General features: G+C 49.4%; 1 protein-coding gene across 5 annotated transcripts in view; it reads right to left on the bottom strand.

Annotated features, from left to right (window-relative positions):
- The window catches only part of SH3BP5 (SH3 domain binding protein 5), a 75,683-nt gene that overhangs the window by 4,161 nt on the left and 48,589 nt on the right, over positions 1-22,933 (bottom strand). For 2 of the 5 annotated variants that reach the window (XM_036995505.2, XM_036995492.2), the window contains 3 exons: positions 12,222-12,386; positions 1,931-2,085; positions 440-482 (listed from right to left, as the gene is read on the bottom strand). In XM_036995505.2, the coding sequence (XP_036851400.2) occupies positions 440-482; positions 1,931-2,085; positions 12,222-12,386 (363 nt within the window). Of the gene's footprint in view, positions 1-439; positions 483-1,930; positions 2,086-12,221; positions 12,387-17,851; positions 18,006-22,933 lie in introns of those variants that run through there. The other 3 variants (XM_036995496.2, XM_073223962.1, XM_073223963.1) reach the window with 2 other exon arrangements.

Raw genomic sequence — 22,933 nt, 5'->3', positions numbered from 1 at the left:
TCCGGCACCTGCAAACTGCCCGTGGCAGAAGACGCCCTCCGGCAGGCGGCACTATGGTGCCAAGCTCACACAGAAGTCCACATTCCGGCCATTTGTCCCCACCCAGGGCTGTTTCTCAAACTTGAGCTGGAGGCCTTTTTAAAACCCAGATAGCTGGGCTCCCCCACAACTTGCTATTTGTAGGTTGGGGTGAGGCCCAGGCAGTGCTGTTGGTCCTTGGAGCCACGGGGAACCACTGGCTCAGTGTTACATGGGCCGTGACAGGGCGGCACATTTAGAGGATTTCACAGGCCACTTGAGGCTGACCAAGACCACTCTGAGGCCTGTCTCCCCCCTCCTGCCACAGCGAGCACGCCACACAGACAGGCTGCTTCCACAGACAGTGGGGCTGCAAGTGTGGGGAGGTCCCACCAGTGATGGGTGCAAAGGCCGCACGTACCTCAAGCTGCACATAGTACTTTGCCTTCAGTTCAAAATAAGGCCTGTGGAAGACAAGGAAGGGCCATGAGGGTGGCGCAGTGCCGTGAATGCCACAGCATGCACAGGGGCCAGCAGCCAAGCTGGCCAGGCCACCCTTCCAGGGTTGTGTAAGCTCTGAGGAAGCTCTGAGACGGAGGAGATGTCTGAGCTCCAGGGCCCGACAGAGACGCCAGTTAGCGCTGAGCTCATCCAGGACTGAGCAGGCTGAGCCCATCTCAAGATACGGGGAACCCCCACCCCCACCTCACCCCACCCACCCCGTGTGCAGCTGAATCCTGGGAGCCCCTACCCTGGCTCACTCTCCTCTCTGGGGAGGCCGTTCAAGGCCACACGGGCTGTGTCCAGCAGCAGAGGTGGCCCAGCTTCCCTGGGGAGGTTGGTGCACCAAGGATGCAGAGCAGAGGAGGTGGGGGAGGGGCTGGCTCAGGTTACCTGGGGAAGGGAGCCATGCGACCCCTCACAGAGCACAGTGGGGCCTCCGAAAGAACGGGGCTCAGATGGGTGCTCTTGGACTTTCTAGCCTAGAGGTGTCACATCGCCTGCAGACCCAGTCAGATCATGGGCAAGAGAGAGGACAAGAAATGCCAATAGTCTACTTATTTGGGTTCTAGGTCAGGCTATTTTTTAGAACTTTGGTATCTGAGCATTTAGACCAGTGCTGTATTCTTGAGCCGTTCACCCTCCATGAAGCTCCCAGTCTGTCTCTGGCTGTGGTTTTAGGCCATCTCAAATCTTACCTCTTTTGCTAGGAGGCCCAGCAATTGTGAATGAAGCAGGGGGCTTGTCCCCAAGATTGTTACTGTACACACATATAGTAGTAGTAAGAAGAGCTTGTAAAAAACCTCCATTAAAACCAAATTTGCATAATATCTTCAGCTCTTGGTCCATAGAGAACATGTTTTGTGTATATACAGCTCATCCCTATTATGCTGATAGGTAAACTGAGAGTCAGGACTCATCCACACTGTCCACCACAGAGCCACAGGTACAACCTGAGCATCCCAAAGCCCAGGCCCTGGCCCCAACCAATGAGCCACACAGCAGTTTGCTTCTGCAATTCCTTTCCTGTGTCTCCCAGGCCTGTCATACGTGAAGCCTGGTCCCCTGAGGATCTTCTGCCTTAGAATATTCAGAGCTTGGGGGGCAGAGGGAGCCTGCATAGGAGGCTCTGGTGAAATGGGTCCCTGAGTGCACAGGCCCTGGCCCCAACCAATGAGCCACACAGCAGTTTGCTTCTGCAATTCCTTTCCTGTGTCTCCCAGGCCTGTCATACGTGAAGCCTGGTCCCCTGAGGATCTTCTGCCTTAGAATATTCAGAGCTTGGGGGGCAGAGGGAGCCTGCATAGGAGGCTCTGGTGAAATGGGTCCCTGAGTGCACAGCACATAAAAACTTGAGGGCACATGGAAGACAGTCAGTCATACAGCCCAGGAACCGCATGCCCAGACTTACTTGGACTTGCTGATGGCTCTCTTGAGTTTCTTCTCCAGCTGCCGCATGCGGCCCATGGCTGCATTGTACCTGGCCGCCGTCTCCTTGTGCACCAGCTCGCTCCTCGTCTTCGTCTGCTCCGCCTCCATGACCTGGGAATGACAGCAGACGTCCGCCTGGGCAAGCCCAGAATGGTCCCTTGTTGGCTCATGGCTCATAGCATTTAAAAACTATTCTTTAAGGAAATTAGTGAAATTAGGGCAGACTAAGATTAAACTAAATTCCAAATAGAATAGGATCACTTTTCCCTATTAATGTATTTTGGAAAAGTCTTAGGTAGTAGCCAAATTGACTATGGCAATAAGAAAACAAGGAAAAACAAAACAGAAAAGTATGAAACCAGTCTGATTCAACTGATGTCCACTTCCTTCTGCCAGGTCTCCTGGCTCTAAGCAGCCACCACAGGCTCCTCCTGCTCCTGCCCTGGGCCAGGGGCTTATGGTCAGGCAAATGCCAAATGGCACTGGCAGGAACTTAAGAGACACCAAGGAAGCAGGAGACCCAGCAAAACCAGGCATGGGAGCATCAGGGTAATAAGGCAACCGTCATCCCAGCTGTTTGGCCCTTTCCCAAATATCCTGAATTAGCTGATAGACAAAAAAGAATCCAGGACCCAGAGGACTAAATTTCACATTTAAACAAATTAATATCGAGTCATCCATATTAAGTATCAAGGTTCACAGAAATTCTGGACCAGGGGTCTGGTAAGAAATTCTGGAAGTAACATTTTATCAAGCCTGTTGATAAAAATGAGTTTCAAAACCAACAATCAAGGGCCCTCAATGGCCATAAAAACAAAACAGCTCAAAGGCACATTCCCAGATCTGTGGACAGTGTTGGTTCTTTCGTGCCTCACCAGAGGAAGGGCATCAGAACAAGACCTGCCTTGAAGGAAGATGATGACGGAGATGAACGGCCATTCAGGCTGCAGAAGCAGCTCACATTTGCTTTCTCATCTTCATTTTGAGGTTGGACTGGAGGCTGCACTTAGCTTCCCTGAGGAGCACGAGAGGAGCGTAGTGGGCCCTGGTCACGGTCCCACTCTCTCAGACCCCAGCAAGACCACCAAGCCCTTGACAGGAAGTTGAGGGAGAAGCCCGGGCGGGAGGTGCTGACACCCTATCATCCCCTCCAGGCAAAGGATTGGTTAAGTGTCAGGAAGAATTATGAAAGACTTTGAAATGAGCATAAAAAATTATGGCCTGTCCTAACATCCCTTTCAGGTTCTAGCTTTGGAGCTATTTTGTAGCTCTAAAAGTTGTAGAAAACTAATAGTAAAACAAATAATTTCTATTCTTAGAAATGAAGATTAACTGTGTCCCAGTAGAGGTACATTTATTGATTGCCCTGTAAATATTGACCAGTTTTAAATATATTTGTGAATTTATTTCAGCATTCTTGATTTTCTATATACATTTTTGAAATTCTATTTTTGAAATAATATTAGCTCCCTCGTTCATTAATAAGCTGAATAACATCTTTGAACATTTTATATTCATATTTATCAGTTGGGCTTTTACCTTCTTAAAACTAAGTATCTTTTAATAAAGGCTTCAATGCTTTAGATACCTTTAAACAACAGAATTAAAACAGGGAAGGAAAATATAAGGGAACTGAGCTAAGCTGGCAAGAGGTGACACATTTGCTAAAATGACTTTTTAACCAAGACCAAAAGGCTAGGAGAATCCTTTCCCTTTGTTCTAACACCAAAGATTACACAATGAAACAAAGTGCATAAACATTCTATACTCAGAGAACTAGCAGTAACTCTTCAGTCTTGTATTAAATCTTAAGCTTCAAGGATTTACTCATGTAACCTTTATGAAAACTCAAAATCTCAAGTTTATCAGATAAACAAAGGCAGCATTTTGGGGGAGATCTGTTCCATTACAGAAGGATTCAATACAGGGTTCACTTTTAAGGAACGGTCCAAAAGCATTTTAAATGGACCAATTTCTCTAAGAACTGGTTCTTTGAAAAGATAAACAAAACTGATAAACCTTTAGCTAGACTCATCAAGATGAGGACTCAAAATCAGAAGTGAAACAGAAGTTACAAATGACACCACAGAAACAGATAATTATGAGATTACTATGAAAAATCATATGCCAAATAATTGGACAACCTAGGAGAAACTTAAATTCCTAGACATATGTAATCGTCCAAGACTGAATCAGGTAGAAGACAGAAAACCTGAACAGACCAATTACTAGTAATGAAACCAAAGTGGTAATCAAAAATCTCACAACAAAAATGCAGGACCAGATGGCCTGCTTCATGGGTAAATTCTACCAAACATTTAAAGAGTTAATACCTATCCTCCTCAAAGTATTCCAAAAAATTGAAGAGGAAGGTAAGCTTCCAAATTTATTCTATAAGGCCAGCACCATCTTGAAACCAAAATCAAAGACAATACAAAAAAAAGAATATATCAATATCTCTTGATTAACACAGATGCAAAAATCCTCAACAAAATATTAGTGAACTAAATTAAAAAATAATATTAAAAGGATAATTCACCACAACCAAGTGGGATTTATACCAGGGATGCAAGGATGGTTCAATATTTACCTGCAAATTGTCAATGTGATATACCACATTACCAAAAGGAAGAATAAAAACCATATGATTCAATTGATGCTAAAAAAGCATTTGACAAAATTCAGCATTCATTCATATAAAAACTCTCAAAGTGGGTATAAAGGGGACATACCTCAACATAATAAAGGCCATATATGCCAAACTCACAGCTAACATCATAGAATGATGAAAAGGCTGAAAGCTTTCCCTCTAAAATCAGGAACAGGACAAGGAAGCCCACCCCCACCACTTTTATTCAACATGTGCAGGAAAATGAAATTGGATCACTGTCTTACACTATACACAAAAATAAGCTCAAAATAGATTAAAGAACTAAAGTCCTAGCCATAGCAATCAGACAGAAAATAAATAAAAGGCATCCAAACTGGAAAGGAAGAAATAAAATTGTCACTATTTGCAGATGACATCCTACCATATATAGGAAACACTAAATGCACCAAAAAACTTTTAGAATAAATGAATTCAGTAAAGTCACAGATATAAAATCAATATTCAGAAATCTGTTGCATTTCTATATACAAATAATGGAATAACAGAAAGAGAAATTAAGAAGCCCCACTTATAATGGCACCAAGAAGAATAAAAAACCTAGGAATAAATCTAAACAAAGAGGTAAAAGATCTCTATTCTGAAAACTTCAAGACATTGGTGAAGGAAATTGAAGACAATACATACATGCTCATGCATAGGAAGAATTACTATTGTTAAAATGTCCATCCTGCCCAAAGCAGTCTGTATATTCAATGTGATCCCTATCAAAGTACCAATGGCAATTTTCACTGAACTAGAGCAAAGAATCTAAAATTTGTACAGAACCAAAAAAAGACCTCAAATACCCAAAGTGATCATGAGAAAGAACAACAAAGCTGGTGGTATCACACTTGCTGATTTTAAAGTATACTACAAAGCTACAGCAATCAAAACAGTATGGTACCAGAGAACAAGAAAAAATTCACAAATCAATGGAACAGAATAGAGATCCCAGAAATAAACCCAAGTCTATATGGTCAATTAATACATGACAGAGGAGGCAAAAATAATACAATAGGGAAAAGACAGGTTCTTCAATAAATGTTGTTGGGAAAACTAGACAGCTACACACAAGAAAACTAAACTGGATCACTGTCTTATAGCATACACAAAAATAAACTTAAAATGGATTAAAGGTCTAAATGGAAGACCTGAAACCAAAAAACTCCTACAAGAAAACATATGCAGTACCCTCTTGAACATCAGCATTAATTTTTTTCTGGATACATCTCCCCAGGCAAGGGAAACAAAAGAAAAAATAAACAAGTGGGACTACATCAGACTAAAAAGCTTCTGCACAGCAGAGGACACCAATGACAAAACAAAAAGACAACCTATGGTACGGAGAATATACCCACAAATTGAATATCCAATAAGGGGTTAATATCCAAAAAGACAAAAAGAACTCACACAACTCAACACCAAAACAAATATTCTGACTTAAAAATGGGCAGAGGACCTGAATAGACATTTTCCCAAAGAAAACATTCAGATGGCCAAAAGGCACATGACAAGATGCTCCACATCACTTACCATCAGGGAAATGCAAATCAAAACCACAATGAGGTATCACCTCACACCAGTCAGAATGGCTAATATCAGCAAGACAAGAAATGACAAGTGTTAGTATGGGAGAATATATTCATAAATGACAGATCCGATAAAGGGTTGACATCCAAAATATATAAAGAGCTCACACACCTCAACAAACAAAAAGCAAATAATCTAATTAAAAAATGGGCAGAGGAGCTGAGCTGACAGTTCTCTAAAGAAGAAATTCAGATGGCCAACAGACACATGAAAAGATGCTCCACATCACTTGTCATTAAAGAAATGCAAATTAAAACCACAATGAGGTATCACCTCACACCAGTAAGGATGGCCGTCATCGAAAAGACAAACAACAACAAATGTTGGCGAGGTTGTGGAGAAAGGGGAACCCTCCTACACTGCTGGTGGGAATGCAAATTAGTTCAACCATTGTGGAAAGCAGTATGGAGGTTCCTCAAAATGCTCAAAATAGACTTACCATTTGACCCAGGAATTCCACTTCTAGGAATTTACCCTAAGAATGCAGCACTCCAGGTTGAAAAAGACAGATGCACCCCTATGTTTCACCCAGGTTGAAAAAGACAGATGCACTATTTACAATAGCCAAGATATGGAAGCAACCTAAGTGTCCATCAGTAGATAAATGGATAAAGAAGATATGGTATATACACACAATGGAATATCATTCACCCATAAGAAGAAAACAAATCCTATATCATTTGCCACAACATGGATGGAGCTAGAGGGTATTATGCTCAGTGGAATAATCCAGGCGGAGAAAGACAAGTACCAAATGATTTCACTCATATGTGGAGTATAAGAACAAAGGAAAACTGAAGGAACAAAACAGCAGCAGAATCACAGAACCCAAGAATGGACCAACAGTTACCAAAGGGAAAGGGACTGGGGAGGATGGGTGGGAAGGGAGGGATGCGGGTGGAGGGAGGAGAAGAAAGAGGGCATAGTGCGTTGGGGGGAACGGGGAGGGCTATGCAACACAGAGAAGACAAGTAGTTATTTTACAGCATTTTATTACACTGATGGACAGTGGCTGTGAAGGGGTATGTGGGGGGGACTTGGTGAAGGGGGGTGCCTAGTAAACATAATGTCTTTCATGTAATTGTAGATTAATGATACCAAAATTTTAAAAAAATAAAATAAAAACAGAAATGACAAGTGTTGGCGAGGAAGTGGAGGACGAACAGGCCTCCTGCACTGTTTGGGGGAGTGTAAACTGGTGCAGCCACTCTGGAAATCAGTATGGGGGTTTCTCAAAATGTGAAAAACAGAAATACCATGTAAGCCAGCAATCTCCCTTCTGAGAATTTACCTGAAGAAAACAAAATCCATGATTTGAAAAGGTATATGCACCCATTATCTCATCATCATTTATAACAGCCAAGATATGAAAACAACCTAAATACCTATAGATGAATAAAGAAGGTATTGCATACATATACAATGTAATATCACTCAGCCATTAAAAAGAATGAAATCATGCCATTTGCTGACATGGATGGACCTTGAGGGTATTATGCTAAGTGAAGTAAGTCAGACAGAGAAAGACAAAGAGCATATGATTTCACTTACACATAGAATCTAAAGTCAAATGAAACAGAAATAGACTCATAGAGAACAGACTGGTAGTTACCACAGGGGAAGGGGGAGTGAAATAGGTGAAAAGTGAGAAAAATAGAATGTTTGATATCTTGATCTGGGTGATGGTTACATGAGAGTATACCCATGTCAAAATTCAGGAGCTGTACACTAAGATTTGTGCATTTTATTGTATGTACCTTAGTAAAACAATAAAAAGTAAACAGATTCATAAAAGCTATCATCTGAGGCTCCAATTCAGAAAGGAGCTTCCTCCCCATAAGAAGCAGGGTTTTCACCAGCAGCCTACAGGCCCTCATCCGTCTCAGCCCCTCCTACTCTGCAAAAACAGGCAAAGTCTTTCTAAAATTAAAAGCTCCAAGCACTTGGCAATATTGCCAATGAAGACTGAGGGGGAAGCATGCTGCTGACCCCTGCTTTACCCCTTCTGGGCTGTGTCTACTATACCCTGTCCAAATCTCCCCGACCCCATATTCACACAACCTCCTGCCCTTGCAAAGTCCTACCCCCAACCCCCAGCTCCACTTTCTACTTCTGGGGAGAAAGTCACCAAGTGTGTCCCCACCTTGGCTGTATCTCCTGAGTAACCAAGGAACCCCTTCATCTGAAGTTTGCAGTTAGGCGTGAACTGTGTGGGTTGGGGGGTGGGGGGTGACAGAGGGTTGACGCAGGAACAGGGGCTCTGCTAGGGAGGCTGGAACAGGGGGTGCAGGCGAACACAGAGGAAAGCAAGGACATGAAGGCTTGTGGGGCCTCCAGGCACCACTGCCACTGGCCCAGGGCCACCCCTGCCTCCTCAAAGTCTGGGTTGAGACCTATTTGGTCTGGACTCAAATCTCTGCAGAGATGCCCCCACTGTATTCAACTCAAGAGCTGCACAGCTGATCACACAGCTATCGTGTGCACAGGGCACAGCGCCCTGGGCTGCACGGCCGTGGTGGCACCTGGGCTCCAGGCTGTGAGATGGGGCAGCACAGAGGGTGGATGGGGCAGGCAGCGCCAGGAAGGGTCCCTGCATGTGGCATTTGCGGTAAACAGTCTGAAAGGTGGAAGCACTCTGGCTGAAGCAGGTTTAGCACAAGCCCCAGCTCTCCCCTACGTCTGGCCACACGCCCTGAAGCCCCATTTGCCATCTCTGTGCAGTGAGCCTGCAGGACTCACAAAGGAAGACAGGGGCAGTGCTCAGCTTCAGCCTCCTTTCCTGGAGCTAGAAGGTTCCCAAAGGAAGTAACTGTTCAACATGCACAGCCTTGGTCTCCCTCACAGTGGATGAGAACCTTCTCCTCAAGGTCCCCAGAGGGGACCTGCCCTGGGATGACCCAATGGCTGTGCTAACTTCTGTGTGTGTCAGCCTACAGGACCAGGAACTGGGCATCCCTGGGGCTCCCAAGGCCTGCAGAAACACATGCCCGCCCCTCAGGCCTGCCCCAGGCGTGTCTGAGGCCCATTCAACCTGAATGGCCTCAGCCAGCACTGTAGGGTCTGCTCCAGCCACCGCTCCAAGCCCTGGGCAGGCCAGTGGGCTCAGGCCCGCAGGAGCTCACCTGCCACCTGCCCCCTGTGCACAAGACTCTGCAGAAGCCACAGGCCTCTGCCCCTCCTCCTCAGTTGGCAGGGCAGACATGTGGGTCCAAGAGCACTGGACAGTCCCCTCCTGGGAGCCCCGGAGCAGGCAGGCTGCTCAGTCCAAAGGCTCTGGGGACCTATGCACAACAGCATGCAGGGCACCAATAGCTGAAGCCTCCTGACACCGAAGGCACTGGGCAGAGGCGCCAGCAGGGCCGGGCACAGCCTCCTCGCGGGGCCCCATGCATGCAGAATGGCTTGAATGGGCCTGGACACTCCCACCTTGGTGTGGCTCCTCAGCCTGGGGCCTGGCTTTCTCCGGTCCTCCTCCTACTCTGAGGCGTCGCAGCCTCACTCACAGCCTCACGTCCTGGAGCAAAGATCAGGGCCCTACACTGCTCTCGGGAAGGCACCTTCGGTGTCTCCTCAGAACCTCAGTCGTTCAGGCTGGTTCTTGCATCCTGGGCGAGAGGGGCCTGGGAAGGTAGCTTTTCACCACTGCCAGGGGAGGGGTGTGCACATCGGGCAGGCAGAGGCAGCGCCATCCCAGGCCTCGGATCCAGGTGCCAGGCAATCCCCATGCCAGCTTCTGAGAGGTGGGGCTGGCTCTGCATCCCCTAGATGCCACCTAGATAGCTGAGGCCTACCCGTATCCAAGCCACATCTCCTCCTTCCTCTGTCAGGTCTCTTCCTCCCACCTGATGCCAGGCTTCCTCCCCCAGAGGATGAAGAGCTGTGGCCTTCCCATAAAGGCCACTGCAAGGTCATGACGGCTGAGGCCAGAATTGGCCTCTGCTGCCAGAGCCCGCTGGTCAGCAGCAGGGACTCCAACCCTGCCGACACACACACCCAGAGGCCCTCAAGGGCAGGTTCGCTGCTCTGCCTCACACTGAGGGCGGTGCCCGAGGCCCTCCCTGACCCCAGCACCAAGCAGAGCACTGCCCTTTGCTGGTCTGCGACATGACATGTGACCTGAGAATACCGGGGCCCCCTGCGGGGCCTACCACCTCCCAGTATGCTGGCTTCTGGCGTGGCGCCAGGGGCCGATGCCCAGTGCCACCAGAGGGTGTCCGAGGGTAGGGACTCTGGCCTTCTGCCATGGTGCTGGGGTGGGAGATCTTGCAGCCCAACCACTGCCATGTCCTCAAGACTCCTGGACCTCTCCGAGCTCTGGATCTTTGACTAGACCTTTTATGTAGTACTTTCTGTGGATGAAAGGTGCGATGAAGCACCCTTCTAAAGAAACAGGCTTCCCGGAGTATCCAGAAGTCAGACAAGAGAGGAGACATCAGCCGTGCCCTTCAGCACCTTCACCCACTGGCATTCAAGTCAAGTGAGCCAGGCCCACGAGGTTTGGGGAGCATGCACCATTTGGGGGAAATGCCAAATTCACAGGGTGGCTCACAGCCAGGCAAACACATAAGTGTCTGGCCCGTTCATCACATGCAGAGCGTGTGCCCTGTAGGCTGAGATTCTCAGAGGCAGAGATGTGGCTGTGAAGAGCTCTGCCATCAGCTCTGCCTCTTGCTGGTGTGAGTCTCAAACTCTCCTTCTCTCTCGACACTTCATGGAACAGCATTTGAGGCCTAGGCAACTGGAAAGGAATGTGGGAAACAGGACTGCAGCCCAGGGTGGAAATCCTGGCCTGGGACCCAGAACAGCTGCTAATCTACACTGGCTACTCCCATGACCAAGAAACAAACCTTCAGGGGCCTCAGTGAAGACACACAGCAGACGACCTTCCCTGGGCCCCAAAAGCTGCAGGTGACACCCAGGGCCACCCGGTACAGCCCTAGAAGTTGCACACCTCACAACCCCAAGAAGCACCATTTCCAAAGATGGTGGTATGAATAGTGCAGTCAGAGCTGTGCGATGGGTCCTTGGGGACACCTCTCCCTGACCAGCCAGGCACCATCCACAAGGGTCCTTCCTGACCAAGAAACTTTCCAGCGTCTACCTGGCGTTTCACCAGCTTACCCAGAACAGCTGCCCAGGCACCCCGCTGGCCCCCTCGGCACTGTGTCCGCTAGGGGGCAGGAGGCCAGAGGCCACACACAGGCTCCAGGGAGGCGGTCCAGAGCAGGTGAGGTCATTTATATGTTAGCCTCTCTATTTAAGGAAGCACAAGGCTGTCTTTAATTATCAGATCCCCCAGGACATGAGCCACTGTGGCAGATGACATTGAAAAGGGACAGGCTACTGGCATGAACTTCTGACTTTTCTATTCCAGCCCCACAGGCAGCCTCTCAAGGTGTCTAGACCAGGGATGCAGATCCCCAACCCTTCCATGGCCTCCATCCACGGCCTTAGTTGGAGCTGTTGAAGCCACGTGTCCTCTCACCCATCTACCTTGCAGAAAGCTGGCGAGGGATGCAGGGTGGGGGCACGGTGGTATCTAGAACCTTCTGTATGACTCCTAGGAAACCCAGCAGAGTTAGGTAGGAGTAATGAGTCCAGCTGGTCCAAGAAGCTGCCTCATCACTTCTGATTCTGAGCAATGTGGTCAGAGAGCAGGTCACTGGGGCTGCTGAAGAGCAGTAAAGGCATAACGAGTTCAGCACACAGCCTACTTCCTGCCCACATGCCTGCTCCCCACAGCCCAGCCCAGCTGAGGGCCAGATGTGCATGCCCTCCGGATGCTAGTCTTGTCCACCACATGGCAGTATGTCTGGGAGTCCACTTCCTTGGCCTGGGGAAACCCATGCACACAGGGCTCACCAGAAGCAGGGGTCATCCAAATCAGGGGTCAAGGGGAAAGTGAGGGGCGCACCCATACCCACCCACAGGTGCACAGCACCCCTGATGCAGATGCCCCCCACAACTGCAGACACAGATGTGTGCACACAAGGTCAGCACGGCCCCCAGGCGCACAGGCTGTGGCTCATACCCTCTGGGTGGCGTGGTTCAGCATCTCCTGCCAGGCCGAGTCAAACTGCCGCTTGTCATCCTCCAGCAGCCGCTGCTCGGCCAGGGAGATGGTTTCCTTGGCAGCACGCAGCACTTCTGTGGCCCTCTGGAAGTCCTGCGTGGCTTTCTGAGCTTCCAGCTGAGCCTGTGCAAGAAAGAACCATCATGAGGCCTCAGGAATGGCAGGGGCCCCGCTGGCCCACCACACCCTCCAGAAGGTGAGTGCCTGGCGGCTGGGACACGCACTGCCAACTCCCTCTCCGCTCTGGAACCTGGCCTGGAGCCTTCGGGTCCTTGTAAATGCTGGACAGGGGAGTGGCCACCAGGTGAGCGAGTGGACAGTTTTCACAGCCTGGGACCCATACTGGGCTAATTCCACAAATCTGACAGAGGTGACTCAGTGGTTCTCGTAGCAGAGACACCCAGTAGCACCCTGAGGAGCTGACACTTGTAATAGTATCAAAGAGGAAAATGTTAGCAGAGCTGGGTTTGAGCTGTAGGATGCAACACAAGACATTTAAAATATCTTCATGACTCAGAAACTAACAGCTTTCATGGTAACAGCTCTATGGACAGAATTTTAAAAGGCTGATGATGAATGGATTTGGTAAGTGACCTTCATTAGACATGGGCCTGGGGCCAGCAGTGACTAGGAAGCCCTCAGATACGTGTGGGCATCCCCCAGTGTCATCAGGGGGGGTGCGGCAGCAAGGCCCCCCACTGTCGAGGCTGCCAGGAAAAGGGAGTGGCCGCCCTCACAGCCATCTGCCTCGACCCCCTCCAGCCAGTAACTGATCTCAGGAACAGAACATCTGGACATTTGTGTTGGTTGCAAGCAAGTTCATGGACCATCTGGTTCGTCCTTCAGTTTTCAGGGGCCCAGAGAAGCACAGAGACTTGCCAAATGTCACACAGCTGTTTAACTTCTGGCCAGAGCCAGGAACCCAGGCCCCTGACCCTCGTGGGGCTATTTCTGCCCTACCAGGCAGTGTCTGCCAACCTGGGGGTAAACTCTGGCAATGGCATAACCGCTGGATGGCTGGACTGTGTGCCTGTAACTGAATGGAACTGTAGCAAGGAGAGCCATTCAGGGGCTGACGGTGGAGGGAATTCAAACTGCTGGATTGCTGAAGTCACCTGTGGCTCACGCGGGTGTCCCAGACACACCGCCAGGAGCTGTGGGCATGGTGAGGGGAAAGAGTCTTGCCACCTGGCTGCCCAAGGCCCTGCTCGAGCTGGGGCGGCTCCAGGCACAGAGAGAGTCTGAAGATGAGACTAACCTTGCACCTGACCCCTAGCAAACCTGTAAGAATGGAGACAGATGCTTGTAAGAAGAAATAATCATGGTAGTTACTGTTGGAGCACATTTATTCCGAGTCACATAATGTATATAAGGTGTGCTGAGTACACTGCCTCATGTAAGTCTCAAAACAATATGCTGCTAGTCAAGATGATGTTACGGTAGGTTTATGGAAAAAAACCAATGTATATACTCAGTGTCCATTTATGTAATGAAACAGATTTGATAAGGCCATAAAAAAAAAAAACACTATGCTACAAGGTAAGTCTAATTATCATCCCTGCTTTCTAAGGAGACCAAGGCTTAGAAAGGTTAATACATTTCCTAAGATCACAGTTAACAACAGTGGGGTTAAGATTCAAACCCTATTCAAAACAGAAGCCTTTCTTCCAAATTTATTAAATACCACCTGCTAGGGCTACAAACTCCTGACAAAGAGATCAAGCAAAGTTTGGTCGTCTTCTTCGCCCTAATCAAGGTCACACTGGCCACTGCTAAACTAACCAGGCGGGGAAGGGAGGTCACAGGGAGAAAGACTTCGGCCACCAAGGAGAGCACCGTGCACAGACATGGAGCGCCGCTGCTCTGAGAGCTGTGCTCACCGCAAGTAAGCTGAGCAGAGGGCAGGCTGGGGACGCCGGGCCTGCATGCTGAGCCTTACCATCTCTGCCCTCCATGCCGTGGCGCCCGCTCACAGGGGAGCTAGGGGATGAGAGACGCGGGGCAATGTGGCTCCTCCATCCACAAAAACCAGTCCCCCAAGGGGGCCCAGGGCCCCAACTGCTTCCCCCACTGCCTTCCCAACGCCCCCCATTACCAAAAACCCAGGGGACCCTCGGGGCTGATGTACAAGTGAGTGGGCTCAGTCTGCATGAACCTCCCAGTGCTTGATGGCAGCAATTATGGAGCAATAAGAGGCTTCCAGAAACCTGAAGACACTCAGCATGAAATGGCAGATGGGGGTGCCCCACTGTCCTCTCAAGAGGAAGGGAAAGCAGCAGCCTGGGTGAGGCAGCACCAGTCCCCCAGCAGGCCTGGGGCTGCAGGGCCCTGAGGACAGGGCACAGGGAGGCCTGGCTTCTCCACCGGGTCAGGCTCTGGCTGGCGGGCCCCCACCCCGCAGGGCTCGGGACAAGGTCCCTGCCGCACCGGGCAGCCCCTGGCGGGAAGTCCGCATCCCTCCTTCTCCCAACTCGGTACAATTTTGTCCTTGCCTCCTGACTGAGTGTGGGTGCTGCTGGGAAGACCCAACTTCCAGATGGAACTCATGAAGGAAAGCCTCCGATTCCTCTCCAAGCACCTGAGGAAGATCAAATACTCTGAACGCACAAACAAACCCCCTGCTGGCCCCAGTGGTCAAGGGCGGTCCAGGATGGACACATTCAGGCTCCTGGCTTCCTGCCTGTGTTCGGAGCAATCCTAGGGACCAGCAGTTGCCTTTCAAGTCTGCAAACGTCCTTATCTTTCCACATGTCTTTCAAGATTTTGCCTGAAGTTAACTGAAAAGCAGCCACAGATGGATACCAGCCATGCTGACGATGCTATTTGGCCCTGAGGATGTTTGGATACAAACATTTTAACCAGAATTGTACCAAAATAAATTCATTTTTATGTGAAAGCATTTTCTAGAGAACATTCCATCATGCCCATTAGTTCTTTGATCATTTTTCATGTCCACTCTTCCTAATTTTTTTCATTTTTAGTTACTGAAAATCATTTCTCATTAGGATTTTTAAAATTTCAAATCAATGGATTTGATCCATTGAACAGTTTTATCCATATCAACCTTTACTTATTATAGTTTGTGCCATAGAGTTTTTCATTATTTCTATCAAATGCACTTTTCCTGGATCAATTTTTTTGCAGATCTAAATGTATGTTGAACATATGGGGCATCAATTTTTACTCAGTCCCAATGTTATCATGGACAGTTTGAGTCATTATCAGTTAATATTAAACTATGTAATATACAATAGTAAATAATACATACTTATAAATAAAATAAAGGTCCATGGTGTGTGTTTATGAAAAGCAGGAGAAGGCCATGAGCAGTCTGGAGAGCTGTAATGTAGGGCCTGCAGCTGTTTTAGAAGACAGGTCACAAAACTCTTTAATATTATCACAGTGTCAAAAGAGCCTCAAGGGATTAGAAAAATCAAAGTCAAATAGTTCTGCTCTGTCTTGAGGTTAAAGATGAGCTGTTTAAAAATTAAAATTAAAAAGCTATTATCTGCTTCAAAATAACACAGCTAGAACTAAAAAAGGAGGGCGGGGGATGGGAGGGGAGGGTATGGATGAAATGAGGTCGGTCATGGGTCAGTGACAGTGAGGCCGGGCCTCCATTACCTTATTCCCTCTAGTTTGTATGTATCTGAAATGTTCAATAATAAAAAGTAAAAAGGGAAAAAAAACAATCATTTGCAATCAACTACTTATGATTTTCTAAAACTACACTAATATGGAGCCACTAGCCACCTGTGGCTCTTTACATTTAATCACAATGAAATAAAAATTCAGTTTTACATTTCAAGAGCTCAATAGCCACATGTGGCCAGTGGCCCCCATACTGGACCGTGTAGATATTGAGCATTTCCAACATCACAGAGTCCTGTGGGACAAGCTGCCTAGACAGTGTGCAGACTCTGGAACGGAGGCTGATAAACAGCATCTCCATTCCTGCCTTATCAGAAGTCATCGCACATGAAGAGGCCCCTAAGAGGGGCACCCTGAGGGCACAGCATGGGGAGGCTGTGTGTGGAGACGGCCTGGGCCACCCAGTCGGTTTGTGGCTGTGGCTTATTGCTGGCAGGAGGACCCCCAGACTCCCTGGTCACTGGGGCCTCAGACTGACAGGGATGGGTCTAACTCAAGGGTTTCAGGGAAATTAGTCTAGTCTACGCCTGCCCATCCTCTGTGCTCGGCATCAGCCTGAACTACCCTCTGGACGCAGGCATGAGCATCAGGCCACAGCAGTTCCCGGCCACTGGTACACCACTGGCTCCTCTGCCTTAGAAGGGCACCAGCTGTCACCTACAAATCTCCCCGACTCAGCCAAAGCTGCTGGCACGGGGTGGGCACAGGGTGAGACTTAGCCCAAACCAGCATGCTGAGGCTGGTGCTCCGCCCTCCTACCCACAATTACTGGCGGCTCACGTGGCCTGCCAGCCATGCACAGCGGGGTCTCCAGGAACAGCACATCCCCTGAGCCCCCAAATCAAATGCTGTTACCACAGGGACACAGCAGATGCCCAGCCAGAGGGGTGGCACCCACTTTCCTCCTAGGCATCCTCGTGCTCTCCCACATGCTGGCTGGGCTCGAAGTACAAGCCACTGGCTGCAGAACTACAGATTGGCAGGAGCCGGGGGCCAGGCTGAGGCAGAGGCTGAAGGGCCCCCACCAGTAAGATGGCAAACTTCCGGCTTCTCTTCGGGGTCCTCAGTTCCCGCTGGCACCACCTGAAGCCCAATCACCTCTCGCTCCCCTCCCAATCCCAGCACCTAGCCAACAGCCACCAGCCCGGTAGAAGTGACACCTCAACCAATTCATACCCCTTCCTATATAACCCAGCACCTTTCCCTAATAAAGCGGAACTCTCCGGTGAATTGCTGCTATGTGTCGCTCCTTTCCTTTCATTGGTGCTGAAACCCGGGAGACGGGACACCCCAACTGGGCCCCGTCTTCCCCCCGACACCAGCAGCAGCTTGCCCTCGTCCTCTTTTTCCGGCACTGGTTCATCACACTCACCACTCCTCTCTGGCCTTTAGGTAAGTTTCCCCCCCGGAGTGGGCCACTCTTCCCCAAGCTATCGCAGTGCCATTGACCGTGATGGTCTGGCAAGGCCCTGACGCTTGGGGACGAGGAGGGAACTCTCCCCGCCTCAGGCCTTCACGGCTGCGGTGGACCCTCAGGCCCCTCCCCAAACAGCCATAAATCCCCACCTCAAGCCTTTACAGCTCTGCGGCGGACGCTCAGGCCCCTCCTCCAACAGTCATAACGCATTCACCGTCCCTTCCATCAGTGCTGAAACTTTTTAAGCAAAATTTCCCCGGGGTGGGCCACTCTTCTCCGAGCTATCGCAGTGCCATTGACCGTGATCGTCTGGCAAGGCCCTGACGCTCGGGGACGAGGAGGGAACTCTCCCCGCCTCAGGCCTTCACGGCTGCGGCAGACCCTCAGGCCCCCCCCTCCAACAGCCATAAACGAGGTGACTCCTTTGCGGATGAGAACGCTCCCTTTCCCCGCCCCCTCCTCCTTCTGTTCCGTCCGCCGAAATCTGTTCTGTCTGCCAAAAATGCCTAGCGCTAGGTACCTCGTGACTCCGGCACTCTGCCTTCTTAGGGAAGTCTGGGTGACGACCCATACTTCCTAAGAAATTCCGACTCGTATAGGAGTTTCCGCAGACCACCAAGGATCATCGGGGCCGCTCTTTGTCTCCTTGCGGTCCGCTTCCAGTCCGAGGATCTCCGTTCGTCTTCCCCTGTTTATCTCCTTCTCTGTCCTTTAGCCATGGGAGCCTCCTCATCCCTCCCTGAAAGTTCACCTCTTGAATGCCTGCTTAAGCATCTGGCTACCCTCTCCCTGACGCCTGATATAAAACCAAAACTTCTCCGTAAATATTGCTCCCAAGATTGGCCGACATACTCCCTAGACAATAACAACCAATGGCCTGCAGGGGGAACTCTTGATCCTAACATCACTCGCAATCTCTTTAACTATTGCCAGCACCTGAAAAAATGGAAGGAGATTCCCTGTATCGACGCTTTCCGCCTCCTCCTCCCCCCGCCCCCTCCCCAGTTCTGCTAGCCTGCAAGCCGCTGCCCCCGCAGAAGCCTCCGAGAGTTCACTCCCTTCCCCTTCTTCTCCTACAACAGCCCTTCTCCCTTCCTCCTCAACCATCTCCTCCCCCATCTCACCTCCTCCACCTTCATTCCCTGCAGATTAAGCCTGAGCCTTTCAGCCCCCCTTTAACTAGGTCCCAGGGGCCTCCTCCGTCTTTGCCCTCATCACCTGTTTCTCCCCTGTTAGGGACTGCCTTTGTCTTCTCACATGTTTGTAGAGAGAATGGGAAAGCACCTTCCCCCATGTCTGAATGCAGCATGGGAAAGCACAAGCTAAAGAACAACCGGTGCATTCCTTAGAAGTTATCTGTCCACAAAAACATCTGCAGTCCTTAGAAGTTATCTGTCCACAAAAACATATCTTGCCAAGACTCCTCACTCTGAAAATAGGGAGACCTTGAAGATGTGTAGAAACACCGCCCCTGCTTCTAAATATGCCCTTCCCCCACTTGCAGATGTGGCAGGAATGGAGAACAAAGAACATTTTGTTTACACATTCCATAAGCAATTAACCGGAGCCCTGCTGTAGCTCAGTTAGTAGAGCATGGGACTCTTAATCTCAGAGTCATGAGTTCAAGCCCAACTAGAGCGGCAGAAGTAAGCAGCTGGGCTGCTAGCTGGTGACACGTGGGTCCGATTCTATCTTTCTTTATTTTCTTTGCCCCCCTTCTGCACTTCAGGACCTGCTCGACTAGGCACGGCTAGACCGCGTCACTCCACCACAGACTGAGCCAGAACCCTTCAGTCCCCCTCAGACTCGGTCCCGAGGGCCTCCCAAAATTATCGCCCCCCTCCCAGAGGTAGCAGGATCCGAAGGCATCGTGTGTGTTCACTTCCCTTTCTCCTTAAGAGATTTAGCCCAACTAGAGAAACGCCCAAGTTCCTTTTCCACTGATCCCACAACATACATCAGGGAGTTTCAATGGACCCTCCAGTCTTACAGCCTCACACATCATGACATTTTCATGCTCCTGGCCAATACTCTCCTCCCTGAAGAGCGTAGACGAGTTTGAGACTTCGCCCAAACGCACACTACCGAAACCCACAGGACTGACCCCACCTATCCTCCTGGCCCCACTGCTGTCCCGGAACAAGACCCACACTGAGATTATAACACCGCCATGGGTCTCTGCTCTCGAGATATTTTTGCCTCCTGCTTAATAGCAGGTCTGAAAAAGGCAGCTCGTAAAGTAGTCAATTTTCAAAAGCTCCAAGACATAATTCAAAAGAGAGACGAAACCCCCTCCGAGTTCTTAGACAGACTCACTCAAGCCCTATTACACTATACCAGCCTAGACCCAGAAACACCTGAAAGAAGACATGTCCTTATGACATACTTCCTAGCTCAAAGCTACCCCAACATTAAAGCTAAACTCAAAAAGTTAGAACAGGGCCCCGCTACCCCACAGACTGAGATCCTAACAGTGGCCTTTAAAGTCTTCCATAACCGGGAGGAGGAGAAAGAATGCCGTAAACAAAAGGCTGATCAGGCCAATTTCCAAATGTTGGCTCAGCTGATAAAACCACAACCTGGGCGCCCCTCTACAAACAAGCCCCCTCCCCAGGAGCTTGTTTCAAGTGCAGAAAAGAGGGACATTAGTCAAGGGCGTGCCCCTCCCCCAGATCTCCTACCACCCCATGCCCCAGATGCCACAAAAAGAGCCACTGGGAGTCTGATTGCCCAACCACCCGAAGGGGAGGCTGGACGAACAACCCCCATCCTAAGCCCGCCGTAGTGGGGCTGGCAGAAGAAGATTGACGGGGCCCGGGGGCTTCTCGCCCGACCATTTCCATCACCAAACAGGAGCCCAGGGTTACTTTAACAGTAGACGGTCGCCCCATCTCCTTCCTCCTAGATACAGGAGCCACCTTCTCAGTCTTGCGAGAATACCGGGGCCCTACCACGCCAGCCATTACTCCTATAGTCGGGGTAGGAGGTAAACAGATTTTCCCATTAAACCCCCCCCTTTTATGCACAATCCAAGACAATCCCATACCTTTCTCCCACTCCTTCCTGGTTATGCCCCAGTGTCCCATCCCTTTACTAAGATGGGACATCCTTTCCCTCCTCCACGTTTCCATAACTATATCCACTCCCACAACCCCCAGTACTCCCTTTCTGATGGCCCTCATAGCTGACGACCCCCCTCTACCCAATGAAAGCTCCGGTTCTGCCCTCATACACCCTGTAAATCCCAAAGTTTGGGACATTACAAGCCCCTCCGTGGCCCTATGTCCCCCTGCCTCTATCAAATTATGTGACCCCTCTCAGTATATCTGTCAGGCCCAATACCTCCTAACCACTTCAGCCCTCATAGGCCTCCAACCCATCATTCAAGATCTCTTAAACAAAAATTACCTCAGACCCACTCACTCCCCATTTAATACCCCCATATTAGCTGTTAAAAAAAACCAACGGATCTTTCCGCCTTGTCCAAGACCTTCGCCTCATCAACATAGCCATTGTCCCTATCCATCCCTTAGTTCAAATCCATACAGCCTCAGCATCCCACTTCTCAGTCCTAGATCTCAAGGACCCATTTTTCTATCCCTCTAGACCCCTGCTCCCAAGATTTTTTCATCTTCACCTGGACGGACCCATACACAAAACATTCTGAACAACTCACTTGGACAGTTTTGCCACAAAGCTTCCGAGATAGTCCCCATATTTTTAGACAGGTCCTAGCTCAGGACCTCAAACAGTTTCATCATGATCACTCCAAGTCCACCTTATTATAATACATAGACAATCTTCTACTCTGCAGTCTCTCGTGGAAACAGTCTCAACTTGACACTGCCTCCCTACTTAACCTTCTAGCTTCCAGAAGTTACCGAGTATCCCCCGTCAAAGCTCAAATCTCTTCCCCTCCTGTCACTTACCTCAGATTCCTTCTATCTCAACAAAGAAAGTCCATTACCTTAGACTGAAAATGGCTCCTCTCTGACCTGCCCATTCCCAAAACCAAGACAGAAATCCTTTCCTTTCTAGGCCCTTTCTAAGCCTGGCTAGATATTTTAGAACGTAGATCCCTAACTTCTCCCTGCTCCCTGTTGGCAAGACCCCTATAAGACCTCAGCAAGAGCCCCCCCCTAAAAAACCATTATCCTCCTCACCCCGACACTCCTTCATTAAGCTCTGTCAAGCCCCCCCAGCTCTCCATCTTCCTGATTTGTCGAAGCCCTTCTCATTATACATTCATGAGAGGTCCAGTCAAGCTCTAAGAGTCCTAGGCCAATATTATGGCCCCAGTAGCTTATCTCTCCAAGCAATTAGACCCCACAGTTCGGGGATGGGCCCCCTGCCTACGAGCATTAGCCGCTAGACAGCTCTTGCAGAAAGAAGCTCATAAACTGACATTCAGGGCGCCCCTTAACCATTCTGTCCCCACATCACCTAAAAGATCTCTTAACCTACAAAAGTTTATAGACTCTCCCTCCCTCCAGACTCCTGACCTTACTGTCCTCTTTCCTCCAAAATCCCGTTCAACCCCTTTGCCATCCATACCCGAATCATGACTTTTTCCTCCTTTACTGCTCTCTTGCTTTTTTCCACATTCTTATTGTCTTCCCCGCCACCCCAGCCTCCTTTGTATGGCGATTCAAAGTCAGACAGACTTAAACACAGCATCAAACAAAAGTTACTGCCCTCATTGCCACACCAGACTGCCCTCTGAAAAGCTGCTCTGAGCCTTTATACCTCCACTTTCCTCCCTCCACCAAAGTGTTCACTAGCAGCTACCCTTATTCTCCCTACCTCTGCTTCCTCTATGACCAAAAACAAGCCTATTGCAGGTGATAGCCAGACACCTACAGGAGATGTCCCTACTGGTCTTGTGCCATTCACTACATGAGTAACTTCCAGTACCCACAGTATTACTCCTCCAACCGTTTCATGAAATATCCTAACGGCTCATTCTCCTTGTCAATCCCAGATCCCTGGGGCTCTCGATGGGCTGCCAGAGTCACAGCCTCAGTTTACTACGGGGGGTTCCTCGACCCCCCACGGTACCCTTCATATCTCTCAAAAGTATGTTCCCTCTCATTCCCAGATCTCTCAAGTTGCATCAGATAGCAGACATTCTGAAAAAGTCATTATCCAAACTCTTCACGGCGCCTCTTCATCTTATCCCCGCCCCTCTTCTCATTTCTCCTACTCTTCGTTACAGCTCATTCAGGACACCACCATTTTTCTCAACCACACCCTTAACACCGCCAATTGTTTCTTGTGTGCATCACTACAGCGCCCACTGCTGGCCGCCGTGCCCCTTAATATTTCCAACTACTCCTTCCATGCAGAAAGACAACCCCTCTGCCCCCTGGCAGGCATACCCCTATGGGAACCAGAATATGCAGATAATCTCACCATCCACCACTGTGTAGGCCCAACTCCACCCCCTTCCAGCGCACTTCACTGCCTCTCTATCTACACCCCTACCTCCGGCTCTAAGACTTTTACACAACCGGGACACTTCTTTTGGTGTAATGGCAGTCTTTTCAATTCACTGCCTCTCAACTCCGATACACCCTGCATTCTCGTCACCCTAATCCCACAG

The sequence above is a fragment of the Manis javanica genome, chromosome 15 (assembly GCF_040802235.1).
Source record: "Manis javanica isolate MJ-LG chromosome 15, MJ_LKY, whole genome shotgun sequence".
NCBI classification, from domain to species: Eukaryota; Metazoa; Chordata; class Mammalia; order Pholidota; family Manidae; genus Manis; species Manis javanica.
This window is presented reverse-complemented; position numbering and strand designations above follow the sequence as displayed.